Source organism: Euprymna scolopes, chromosome 7, assembly GCF_053919585.1.
Source record: "Euprymna scolopes isolate OS-2025 chromosome 7, ASM5391958v1, whole genome shotgun sequence".
Taxonomy (NCBI): Eukaryota; Metazoa; Mollusca; class Cephalopoda; order Sepiida; family Sepiolidae; genus Euprymna; species Euprymna scolopes.
Genome location: NC_136488.1, coordinates 23,084,313 through 23,097,915, shown reverse-complemented (window position 1 = coordinate 23,097,915; position 13,603 = coordinate 23,084,313). Strand labels below are relative to the sequence as shown.

At 34.2% G+C, this 13,603-nt stretch overlaps 1 protein-coding gene across 7 annotated transcripts in view; it reads right to left on the bottom strand.

Moving 5' to 3' along the window:
- Window positions 1-13,603, bottom strand: part of LOC145279635 (uncharacterized) — a 396,470-nt gene that overhangs the window by 30,720 nt on the left and 352,147 nt on the right. For 4 of the 7 annotated variants that reach the window (XM_080130859.1, XM_080130858.1, XM_080130860.1 and 1 more), the window contains 2 exons: window positions 8,412-8,495; window positions 1,502-1,948 (listed from right to left, as the gene is read on the bottom strand). In XM_080130859.1, coding sequence (XP_079986985.1) covers window positions 1,502-1,948; window positions 8,412-8,495 — 531 coding nt within the window. The remainder of the gene's footprint in view (window positions 1-1,501; window positions 1,949-8,411; window positions 8,496-13,603) is intronic. The other 3 variants (XM_080130861.1, XM_080130862.1, XM_080130864.1) reach the window with 1 other exon arrangement.

Genomic DNA, 13,603 nt, shown 5'->3' with positions numbered 1-13,603 from the left:
GACATGAGGACAGTAGAAGAACGATATGCAATAAAATTCTGTTTAAAACTTGGAAAAATGCCACAGAAATATATGAAATGCTTCAGACTGCTTTTGGACCATCTTGCATGAATCAAGTATCAGTTTTTGAGTGGCATAAGAGATACAAGGAAGGCGGCGAGTCTGAGGGATGATGAGAAGTGTGGGAGGAGTAAGGAAGTCAGAACATCAGAGTCGATTGGCCAAATAAAGAATTTTATGGATAACAGCCGTCATGTGTCTATACAGACAATAAGTACACAGTTTGATGTCAGTGTTGGAATTGTACACACAATTATTCGTGAGGAACTGGAGACGCGGAAAATGTGTGTGAATGCACCAATCTACAACTCCATCCTTGTCACAGACTATTTAACCAAAATGGGCATCAAAACAGTTCCTCACCCTCCCTATAGTTCAAACCTTGCTCCCTGTGACTTTTGGTTATTCCCTAACCTCAAGGAAAACCTTAGGGGCTATTGTTATGAGATAATTGAGGAGATGAAAGAGGCTGTGACAAGGGTTACTGACAAAAAAGGACTTCCATGGGGCATTCCAGAAGTTGTTGCACATCCAATCTTGTTTCACTTTTAGTAAAGGAAATAAATATCCATAGTCAAAATACATAAAATACATAAGTGTTACAATATTTTTTGGCATATTAAGAGGATATGATCACAAATATTTGGACAATTCTATTTATAACCAGGGATGATAAGAACAAACCAATCAGATACTAGAAATGCTTCATAAAATAAACTGAATCTCTTTGAATTCTTCAGAGTAGAAATGAACGTTAGGTTTACTTTTAGCAGCCCCGTAACTCTATTCCCTTATTTTGTCTTTTTTTTTGTGCAATTTTAGCTGAAAATCGGTTGTCTGCCCTTGATTTTACTATTGCCGCTACACTCCACCCTCCACCAACACAGAATAAAATTTGATTTTCTTGAATGAATTAAAAATAAAAAAAACTATTAAATCAAATTGTGATTTTTGGAATATTTCATCTGCGTTCCATGACTCGTACATACATCATACAGATTTTTCTGTATTTTCTTTACTTTTAATTGCCGCCATAAGTGCTAATCTGAATAAGCACCTTACTTTTTTGTGGTCACTTTTTAAATCTGTATATTATTTAACTGGAATTCATTATGAAGATGAGTATTATTTATTAATTTATTTATTTCGGATTATTATCCCCATCTTTCTTAGTTTTTATTTCATGACGTTTCAAAACATTGTGAAACAACAGCTTTTTAAATCATTTATTTATGACAAGAATAATTCTACACTCAAGAACAAATTAAAACAACAATCTCTTTCTTTATAAATGTACCAGCTAACTGAGAAAAAGAGCTTGAACTGTGACCCATGAAAAAGGCAAATAATATTGGTAGCTTTCACCATGATGGTGGGGGTGTTCAGACACAACACAAATAATATGCAACAAAACAGAAAAATCATATACATGCACACAAACCTTTGGGGACGATTGCATGATGATCTGATGACCAACAACTGCGGGAACGAAAGGGGGTGATGCAGCAGCGGTGGAAGCTGCTGCAGGTGAGACCGGAAACATTTCAGAAGGCATGGCGGCTCCAGGAGAAGCCATTGGAGGAAAGGCACTGGAAACTGGCATCGGAAATGCTGCTGCAGCCACTTGTGGGCTGATGGGACTGACCGGAGACTGCTGGCCACCACCAACAATTGGCAAAGAGAATGTCCCACGAACAGGAATTCTATTACCCGAAGAATTGGAACGAACAACAGGTGGAGGTGGTTGCAGGAGGGGGCTAGAAATCTGGCCGGTCACTGCAGGTCGGCTGTTGCTATTCCACGGATCCACATTGTCTTGAGCCGCTGCTGCTCCGAAAGGGCTGCTCGACTTGGATTGAGCCAACGCAGTTCCAATTGAATCCATGCCCTAGAAATTACCAACAAAAGAAATTATAGAAATATGTCAACTATTCACAGTGAAAAAAATAGTAATAAATATTAAAGAAAATCTTTGAGTGCAAAAACCAACCCACACAATCAGGTAACACTACATGAAACAAAACAAATATAGAAAGAACATCATATAAATTCAAGGAAACTGAAACTACTAGAAATTCTATAAGTTTTGAGCTCATAAATCTGTCAGATCTTTGTGTTGGCATACTAAGTAAATTTTTACTTATGTTGTCTCTTAGACTACTTTGCATCACTCATCTGTGACAGGCTGGTCTAACAAGGAATGAACCATGTATTAAAATTAGCGATCTGTTGAAGCTGTATCCCTCGGACCATTTAAAGAGTGGCTTCCCATTGTTCGTGTATGGGTATGATGTGTCATTTAAACTTTTGAGTAACTTGGAGTTATCTTCTTTGTCTGTATATAAACAAATATTTTACATGTATTTTCCTCTCTTCGTCTCATCATGTAAATAAATAAAGACAGTTCTTTCCATGTCTGTGTTAAAATTAAAAATGCTACATGTTAATTTATCTTTTGTCAACCGTTGATATGACTTCCTATGTGAATTTTATTTGAAACAAACAAGGTATATTTTTTATTTTATTCATAATTAACTATTAAAGGTTAATAATTAACTAATTAATTAACCAACACCATGACTAGCAAGGATCGTCAAGGAAACTTTACAGAAGCAATGAAATTTGAACTTGGTTTTACCAACTGAACAGTCGACTGATTAACAATTTATCACCCATGTCTCAATCATTGCTGACAATTATTCCGGAAAACCAGGAACTGACTTGACAACACCAGGCTCTCTTTTTTTTTTTTTTTTGGCTCAAACCTAGAGAGAGCACTTTTTTCCCAAACATTACCTCCTCTGATGTGATATTGTTGATTGCCTGAGTGACCTATATCGGGGAATGCCAACACATCTATTTGTTTTTTTGTACACAGCCAGAGTGCATGCTCTCAAAGAGAGTTGGATTTCTGAGTTGTTGATATATGTTCCAGCTTTGTGCCACATTTTGCTGTAGGGGAACTAATACTTAAACTGTTTTAATCAGCTTTGCAAGATCTGGAGAAACAAAAACTTCACCCTCAAGATTTAAATCAAGAATTTATAACAGCAACCTCTTGTCCACACTTCCTTGTGGAAGTGAAACTTGACATCTCAAAATCAGCCAAGAGAAGAAATTAGATGCATTTGATTCCAAGTGCCTTAGAAAGATTCTAGCCATTAAATGGAATGATTGAATTACCAACCAAAAAAATCAAAGACAGCACTAACCAACAGGTAATATCATCAATAATCTGTAAACATTGTCTACTCTGTCTCGGACATACTCTAAAATTGGCCCCAGAAAGAACTGCCAACTAAGTGATCCGATGGAACCCTTATAGAAAAAAAAAATGAACAGGAAGTAGATCAAGAGAAATTTTATTACAATGGGAAGAAACTAAGGAGACATTGCGGATTTTGTTTAAAATTGAAAATCATGGTATACTTTGACTGCCTCGTGCATCGCGGAACGTGGTAGCAACTAAATTTAAGTCTAGGAAGCAACTTAATAATCAGTGTAATCATTTAAAAATTGATTTTGGGGTTTTCTTCTTTAATGAATTCTTGAGAATCATTTAAAGTATTGAATATTTAGTTAAGAATTGATAATTTGAATTATTCAAACCACTGTTCTCATTTTGGATTCTATTCTTACAACATTTCAGCCGATATTCCGCCAATCTTCTTAAGGTGTGCCTTATTGAACTCAAGAATCTGTACAAAATTTCAAACTGAAAACTTAATTTAGTAAACGTGGACGTTTCAACACAACAGAATTACTAGTCGTAAGTAACAGTCTCCTGGAGATTGAAGGTTCAATCCTCACAACAAGCAATACTAAGAATAAAAATTACTTAAGATTTCTACTCAGTTTTGGCTGACAGAATAAGAACAATCTACCCGATGGATTGAATAAAGGATTAGGTTAAAAATTCCATGCAGATTTCTGAGTTCATCAGAACACACCTAAAGAAGGTCAGAGGTTACAAAAGCTTGAAATGTGAGAATCCCATAGGACATGCAAAGTCATGTGAATAAACTAAATAAAAAATATCTATAGTTTCAAAAGAAATAACGATGGATAATATAACGTTAGAGTTTCAAAATCATAGACAAATTCCCAATCCAGGATTTCTAATTAAAATAATCATACAACAGGACCTAAATTTTATTGAATATGTAGAAACAATTCAGTAGCAAATGCATATTTTATAGAAATTTAATCTCACAAGGAAGCCAACTATAATGTTTCGTTAGGGTTGAAATATTTTTGGCACAATGAAAAGATATGCTCACAAATATTTGAGTAATTCTATTTATAGCCATCAGTGATAAGAACGTACCAATCAGATGTCAGAATCACCATGACATTTATTGCGTGGATTTTTATGAGTATTGTGTTTTATTTTTGAGTTTTTAGCGATTCTCAGGATTCCAAAGGTGACAGCCTCATGTCGCCATCTTTTTTTTGTTTTAACTGAAGTGCTCAGCAGTACTTCCATTTCAGATTTAATAAACGCTTTAAAATAAATCAAAAACTGATTCAGTTAAGTAGAAGAGTAATTTATATTGCCTTTAGCAACACTTATTTGTTACATATTTGTTTTTCAACCCCTTTTCGGTTTGTTGTCTATAATAAAACATGCCTGACTCTACATCATTATTATTATTATAACTCATAGCACCTGTACCTTTTCACATACATACTGCTGATTAACCCAACAAGCATAAAAATCCCACCCCTTCAGTTGAGGTTTTTAGATGTCAGAAAGCCTTCTTCCCTAGGACTGCTAGACTTTGGAATTCCCTTCCTGTTTCCTGCTTCTCTGACTGCACTTACCTGCAGAAGTTTAAATGTAATGTGAACAGAATAAAATATTTGTACAGAATTTTAAACAGAATAAAGAAAAAATGTCTGAGAGTTTAATGCGAGGTTCACAGAGAAAAAAATGTTAGCTGATTATAATTTTACAAAGTTTGGAGAAACAAAAAAATATTCTTTCAGAGAACAAGAAAAAGAAATGCTTAAGAAGTTTAGAGAAAACACAAGATGCATATATATATATATATATATATATATATATATATATATATATATATATACACAGAAATATTAGTGACAAAAAACATCCATTCAAAATGCAACAAGAAAAATCAAATTTAAATCATGCTTTTATTGCAAGAGAAAAAGTGAAAAAAAAAAAAAAATTAAACCGGTTAGCAACAAATAATATCTGTGAAAATTCTCTTGATTTATGGATGTATGATGCTATATTAATAAGGGAGAGTGCTCAATATTGATAATAGAGTTTATTTACATCTAAGTTTCGAGAAATGAAGTTCATGTCGACTCACAGTTTCTCATCTTAAATTTTTCAGACCATTTGATTTACTCTAACAACGACGTCAAAATTTTACATTCTAAAACATATGGGAGGTGGTGAGTGGGGGTGGGGGTTGGTGGAGATAATCAGTCTTTAAAAGAACGCTTGTCATAGAGATAGCACATACAGGAAAGGAAGATCTCCAGCAGTTTGATTCAGAAAAAAATATTACAAAGGTCATCGGCAGACACGAATAAATCTGTTGCTACATAAAGAATAAAATGAAAGTTCCATCTCGTAGGGGATGGGCGGCATGATTATTTTGAGTGCAGAAGCAAAATCATGGAATAGTCGGTGCAAATGTGGATATAGACGTGGTTTCATTAATTAGCTCAAATGGAGATCAAATCAAAAGATGCTAATGAATTTAAGAGATCTACTTCCATGACTTTGACTTTCATGATATTCATCCAGGATGGGTTGAGCCAACTTCTACCATAGAGCACACAGTGTCCCAGATGAATGCAGGCCATGCACGGCAGTCCACAGTGGTCAAGATAATTATGGGCAACCAGTACAGAGACTAGCAGCAAACACAGTAGACTTGAGGACCAGAGGTAGGTTTGATGTGGCTTTGATAGTGCGCAACCATGTCTTCAGCTGACCCCCCCCCCTCCTGAGATCTACTTTTATCAACTTGCATGTTTCCCCTCACTCTCTGACTCTACTTGTTCATCAAAATCAAACAATACAAAAATATCTGGTTGGTGTCCAGAATTCCCATATAATAAAAAACAAAAATACAGAAAAGTCTTTATGATGTACGTCCAAAACAATTGCGTAAATTAATCAAGTAGTTTTATTTTTATAAAGAAAATCATTTTTACACGATTTTAAATGATTAATGGGAAATCATAAGCATTACAAAGCCTATCTCGTAAGTTTGAATTATTCTGGAGTTAGCTGTTCTTGTTTCTTTAAGCTGACGTGAAACAGTCTCTTTTTGCTTGCACATAAAATTTGATTCTCTTAATGGAAAATAAAACTACTTGATCAATTGGCATGATTTTTGGAATATGACATTTTTGTTATCACGAGTATGTGCATAACACAGATTTTTTGTTTTTTAATTTTTGTGTTTTTAATATAAGGGAAACCTTGGACAAGAACAAAATACTTTTATATATTAGTGTTTGCCAGCATTAGTTTAAGAGCAGCAATATACAATAATAGTCGCATGGTAGAAAGAGAAAAACAGAAAACAAAAGCTCATTTTCTCATCAAAAAATAATTCCTAAAAAACTCTTCTATAATAACAGCCATTGTGCATCAGCATATTTCTGGCAAGAGTCATTTCAAAGAAAACATACCTGTTTCCTTTCCACTTACTAATTAAGCCAATTAGCAAACTCATAATTGCTTCTCAACTCGAAATGAGAAAAAAATAAAAATAAAAAAAAAATTTTTGGTTATTATATTATATTTTCTGGTTAATTTTTATTTATATATTTTATTTTGCCAAACAAGTTTAACAAAACAAAATTAAACACAAGGCCAATAAAAAAAATGAGGAGGAGGGGCTATGGTCATTCTTGTCACTGTATCTTTGATTTGTCTACGTTAATCCGATTCAGTCACTATAATACCACAAACACCTTCAGTTTACTTTCCCACCTTCCTCCCTATTTTCCTTTTTGCTGCTGCAAAGAAGGTAGGCTCCCTCTACCGTGCAAGAAAACTATTCACAGCTGACAGTATTCTATATCTCTGCAAAGCACCATTCACCCATGTATGGAGTACTTTTGCCACATCTGGGCTGGCACATCTACTACTACTCCTTTTAGACAGGATCAAAAAAAGTCTGCAATCTAATATCAACCAAGCTCCAACCCTTATCTCATCACTGCAATGTTGCATCCCTGTACCTGTTTTATAAGTACTTTAGTAGAATGTGCTCTAACGAACTCGTAACATTTGTACTCTCTTGACTAATTCGACAAGCAGCAAAATCCCACACCTTCACTGTAGATCTCTAAATGCCAAAAAGCTTTCTCCCCTTCTAGTTTCAAGACTTTGGAATTCCCCCTCTCTTTCATGCTTCTCTGACTGTACTAACATGCAAAAATTTAAACATAATGTAAACAGATATCTTGCTGCTCAACTCCCTACATAGTACCTCTGTAGGCATGGTCTTACATAGTAGCCCTTAATGTTCAAGTGACAATATGTTCTGTATGAAGTAAATAAGTTTTTTTTTTAAATTATAATTTTGTGTCAGCCATTGTTTAGAATCGGTGGCATCTTGAGATTGTCAATTCTCTCATAGTAGTCATCATTATTCAACAGTTAATCTATTTATCTGATTAAGCCTTATCCTTGAGGATTTTTAACTTCGATAAGTAGTCACTCAGTAAAAAAATAGTCAGATTTTTCTAAGAGAGATGAATGTTTTTTTGTTTTCTTTTTTTAGGAATGCTTCTACCTTTTTAGGCGATTGCATATTGTTTTTCAACTTTGTCACTCAGATTTCTGGTTAATGTGAAAAAAAAAAAATAAGATTAACTAGAATGTCTCAAAAATGGTAGAATCATTTTATGTTTAATTTATATATAAATATGTAACTGATTCCCCACTAAATCCTAAAATATTTTTTGTTTTTCAGGGTGTTCATTTGAAATTGCCTAAAAAACTAGAATCTCATTTTTTTATAGTGGTGTTGGTGGGGGGGGGGTCAGTGGAGGATGTTAATCTACAAATTTACCATATTTCCATGCTAAAGTTTAAAAGAGTATCATTCATGGTCTGTCACACTTACGTTTGAAATAGTATTTTCGTTCAAGAAATCACATTTAAATTTACAATGTTTGGCCGTCCTCAATTTTATCGAAAGAAGTAGATCTGATGCTCGATTTCTACTGTTTGAGGGGCTTCAAAATAGTAAGTTAGCAAAGGTGTAAAACTATTTTGTATTACCAACGGTAAAAAAGGGTGTTGGGAAGGGGGGAGGGGTTGTTTGGAAAACGCATAAGTTCTCTCCTCCTACCTGCTGAATTGTGATCAAATCTGTTTCAAGGTCCAACAGATTCGATGTTGCCATCTTCTCAACAGGTTTATTGTTGGACGGTACCTGTTAGCCACGGTAAAGAAATAAATAAAGGGTTCAGATTAGAAGAAAGTTTATTTTCTGCAGGGTGAACGGTATGGGAAGGCAAGGTGGATTTAAAAAAAAAAAAAAAAGATGGTGATTTGTCTGATCATACCCAACCAGTTTGGAGCAGATGTTGTATCGGAATATATTTTAAAAAGTTAAAAAAAAATTTTTTTTTTAATTTTCTAAAGCATAGCAAATTCTCAGAAAAAAGGTGGCAAGGAAAGGTTATCAAAGGATTAATGGACTTAGGAATGCAAAGAGAAAGAAGTGCAACATAGCAGAATATAAAAGCAAGAAAACAAGACAACACAAAACATCTGAGATCATATGTAACAAAGAAGAAAGTTTTTTTTCAGATGAGGAATGGATTTTAGAAACCAATTCTCATTAGCCTATTAAGTCCCACTATCCTATAATAATATACTGAAATATTACTGCACTTACACTCTGCCATACATTTATTAACTCATTAGGTCCCACATTAGGACACAAAATAATTTCTTTTTAAAATTTATAACATGATATGCTTCTACTATTCACTGAAATTCATGTAAGACATAATATAAGGAAAATTCAGGTGTCTGCATAAAAAAAATTAATTAAAATTTATGAGTGTGAATTAATTCCATCTTTTGGTTCTTAGAATGTTAACTAATGGTGTATATATATATATATATTACTAGCAGGCTGCTTGGCGTTGCCTGGTTATAAAATATGCAGAAATATTATATTCTAATTAATGCAGAATTCTTATTAATTGTACACAAAAATACTGTAGGTATTAAATGTAACGTTAAATTCCTTTAAAAAAATGAAGTAAAAAGAAAAAAAAAAATGGAAAGAAACTGAGACATGTGTATGCAAGTATTACGTTTTTTTTATAAACAGTTCACTTCTTGTAAGTAAAAAATAAAATACTCGAGCTGAGATTAAAATCAAGACATAAGACGCTGAGTCAAGTATGATAACCATTAGGCCAGCTTGATATGATGCTTAAACAGTATTTTCAAACCTACTCACTCTTAACATAAGTAATCTGTCACACGAACGATTCATGCATGCACATTCGTGAAACAGTTGACAAACAGATAAAAATCCAATGACCCCCACGTACCAATATTCAATTTTGACCCCTTAGCAGCCTTTTTTCTGGATGAAAACCAATTATAAAGTTTTCCACGTGTCTGAATACTCTATATGCCAAATTTCTAGTTTACAGATCAAAAATTTGTTGAGTATATAGATTGAGAAGTGTCCTCACAAACACACATTCTCACTTTTATGTGTGTGTGTGTGTGTGTGTGTGTGTGTGTGTGTGTGTGTGTGTGTGTGTGTGTTGCAGGAAATAAAAAAAAAACAACTTAATTACAGATTGCTGTCATTCAGCGTTTTGTTTATTTAATCCGTCCAGTATATAAAAATAAAAACGTTTATGCATAATATATATGTAGCTTCATCTCACAATTCTGCAGTATATTTGAAAAAGCACAGTTTTCTGAGAATATATGTCAGGAAAGAAATGATGGATGGGTGTCTTAACATAAAAGCAATCAATCACATTGAGGATATTGATTTGTTAATGCATAATTTCCCACCATGGACATACCAATTGTCAAATACACCATCCAACATAGAAATAATGTTCTAATGCAAATAATGATTTGATCCATTTAATTCATGCATTGAATACTGTTGAAGCAAATACATTGAGGATATTGCCAAGGCTGCTGCAAAGAAGGTGGGTTCCCTTTATGATGCTAGAAAATTACTTACACCTGAGAGTATCCTATATCTCTAGAAAGCCACTATTCATCTATGCATGGAATATTGTTGCTACATCTGGGTTGGAGCATCTACCACTAGTCTTTCCTTCTTAGACAGGATCTAAAAAAGAGTCTCCTACCTAATAAGTCCTGCACTATCAATCAAACTCCAGCATCTGTCCCATCACTACAATACTGCACCACTGTGCCTGTTTTAATCGAATGTGCTCTGATGAACATGCAACACTTGTGTCTCCTTGATGTAAATACTCCCTGACTATTCCTACAAACAGCAAAATCCCATCCCTTCACTATAGAGGCCTCTAAATGCCAGAAAGCCCTCTAGTCTAATAATTTCTTCTCTCAAACTGCTAGACTTTGGAATTCACTCACGGTTTTCTTCCTTCCTGACTTTATATATATGCAGAAATGTAAATGTAATGTGAAAAATTTCCCCCACTCTATATCTGTGCCTAAATCAAAACGCGGATTCCATGAACAAAGCTTCTTTCTTAGAACTGCACACCTGTGGAACTCTGTTCCGTTTGCCTGCTTCCCACCGGACTACAACTTGGATGTCTTCAAGTCCAATGTTAACAAATTCCTTAAGTAAACACTTCATCAAATCTCCACACTAACGTAATGTACTTGCAATAACCCTTATCCCTGAGTGGCTTCCGGGCCTTGATAAGTGGTGATCACTGTGTAAAAAAAAAAAACAACAACTTTTTGGCCATGTCAAAGTTATGCTTTGGGAGTATGTTAGGAGACAAAAAAGAAGAGGAAAGCCAAACAGAAAGTGGAGAGAAAATGTTTTTGATTGGACATCTCTCAACAGTTGGGCGTCCATCAACCAACTTGCCCTGGACCAGAAAGAATGGCGAAAGATAAGTCATGTGGGTTCGCAATCTGCACCAAACAGAAGATACGACTCATGTTGATTAAATGTAATGTGAACAGACATCATGCTACTCAACTCCCCACATTCATTAACTAGTGTCTCTGTAGATATAGCCCCAAATAGTAGCCCCTTTCATCTAAGTAACAATATGCTTTGTTTGGGGTGAATAAGAGTAAAAAAAAAAAATATTTGTACAATTTATTTGGTCGCACTTTTTTAAGCATCAACATCCATTACTGCAGATGACATTTTGCCATTTATTTGATATTGTCGAAAGGACAGCAGATTTTGATAGAAATGATGGCCACATTTGGCTTTTAAATCATTTATTCATCAAATTAATTCTTCGATTGTGGCACTGGTGCCAGGTGGCTGTAATGATATGGATATCGGCACCAACTGACCACTCAGCATACCATGCTAGAGTACTGCTGTATTCATAGCACCAATTTCATAAAGGATGGTGACAACCTTTACATGCACTCTCTTGTTATTACTTCAATTCACCAGAAAAAAAAATCAATGTCTATGAAACAGCACCAAACAAATAAAAATATAACTTTCAGATCTATACGAATTTGTATTTTTTTTTTAATAGAAATAGAGATTAAAATATTGGAGGTTTTGTATTGTATTATATTTAGCATATAAAGCTATCTTGTCAGATTTCAAAGTTAGACCCAAATAGCATTTAAGCTAACAAATCAAACTTTGCTTCTAACTAGCCAATTTTCATTTGTTATTGTTGCACCATGTTATTGGCAATATAATAACGTAGAACGTCAATGATTACATCGGCTGAAACGTTGTGAGAATAACATCCAAGATAAGAACAGCAGTTCAAATAATATAAATTATCATCCTCATCTAAAAAAATCTGAAACATAAGCTTTTTTATGTTATGTTCATAACATTCTTTACATTTTGAATTAGCAAATTAGTGTCGTCCTTCTTCATAAATGTTGACTTACGACTCCATGAAAAATTAAAAATCTTACAAACATGTTTGCAAAATTATGCATCACTCACCATAGTTACCAAAATTCACACCATCAGATTACCATCTTTTTAGAATTTTGCAAAATAATTTAGTTTCCTTTCTTTATGTTTCTTTGTTTTTAAAAAACTTACTGGCAGGTGGAAAGATGTAATTGAAAAAAAAAAAAAATGGTGTTACATTAGTGATAAAAAAATCTTAATGTTGCATTTTGTTTTTATTGAATCTTAAAAAACGGACAGAAGTTTCCATTACAACATGACATGACCCCAGGGCAGCTAGGCATTTCATCTAGTGTTACATATGCTCTCAAGTTGAACATTCAAGAAAGTAAAAGAATGAAGAAGAGAATAAAAAATATGCAGAGAAAATAAAAATGCAAAACAAAACAAAAATATAAAGAAAGAAAAATGCACAAAATGCCGCAAGAAATTGAAGTGTTCACTTGTCAGTTGAAATAAAAAAGAATCTTGATATGAAAAGGAATTTGTTTGAAATGAGATTAACTTTTACTGAAATAAGTCGACTTTATCATTATTTCAATGGTAGGAGTTCCATTGAGCTCCAGTCTTTGGTTCCTCTCTCTAGAACATTCACAACAAGAACTCGTCTTCATTTTCAACCACTGTAAATAATCTTTCTTTCTTTGTTTAACTGAAATCAAACAGAACTTCCACGGACAGAGTTTGTTTTTTTTCCAAAATGTTCTCATCTGTGGAACACATCTCCATGAGATTGCTTTCCTTCAGAATACAACATGGTCGGCTTTAAATCTAAAGTCTACAAATTCTTGTTGAACCATCTTCTTAGGTAATCAAATTTTATCCATTCCTTTCATCTTTTCCAATCCTCTCATAATATCATCATCCAACAATCTCATTAACCTTTAGCTGTTATTTACTCTTTCCACCCTCAGGAAGATGTGACACAAGGTCAGAACATGGAGAGAGTAAAGCCAGCACTCCTAACGGTGGAGAACTCTGACCTATTAAAAATTAAAAAGGAAGTCAGAATACCAGAGTTTATTGCCTAAATAAAGAATTTTATGGATAAGGACATTGTGTGCCTACAGAGACAATAAGTGCACAGTTTGATGTCAGAGTGGGAATTGTACACACAATTATTTGTGAGGAACTGAAGATGCAGAAGATTTGTGCAAAGTTTGTCCCAAGCCTGCTCAGAGAAAATCAGAAAGAAAGACATTGTCATGACCAAAATGAGCATCAAGACAGTTCCTCATCCCTATAGTCCGGACCTTGCTCCATGTGACTATTGGTTATTCTTCAAACTCAAGGAAAACCTTACAGGATGTTGTTATGAGACAACTGAGGAGATGAAAGAGGCTGTGATGAGGATCATTGACACACTCACACAAGAGGAGTTCCATGGGGTCTTCCAGAAGTTGTTGGAACGGTACAACAAG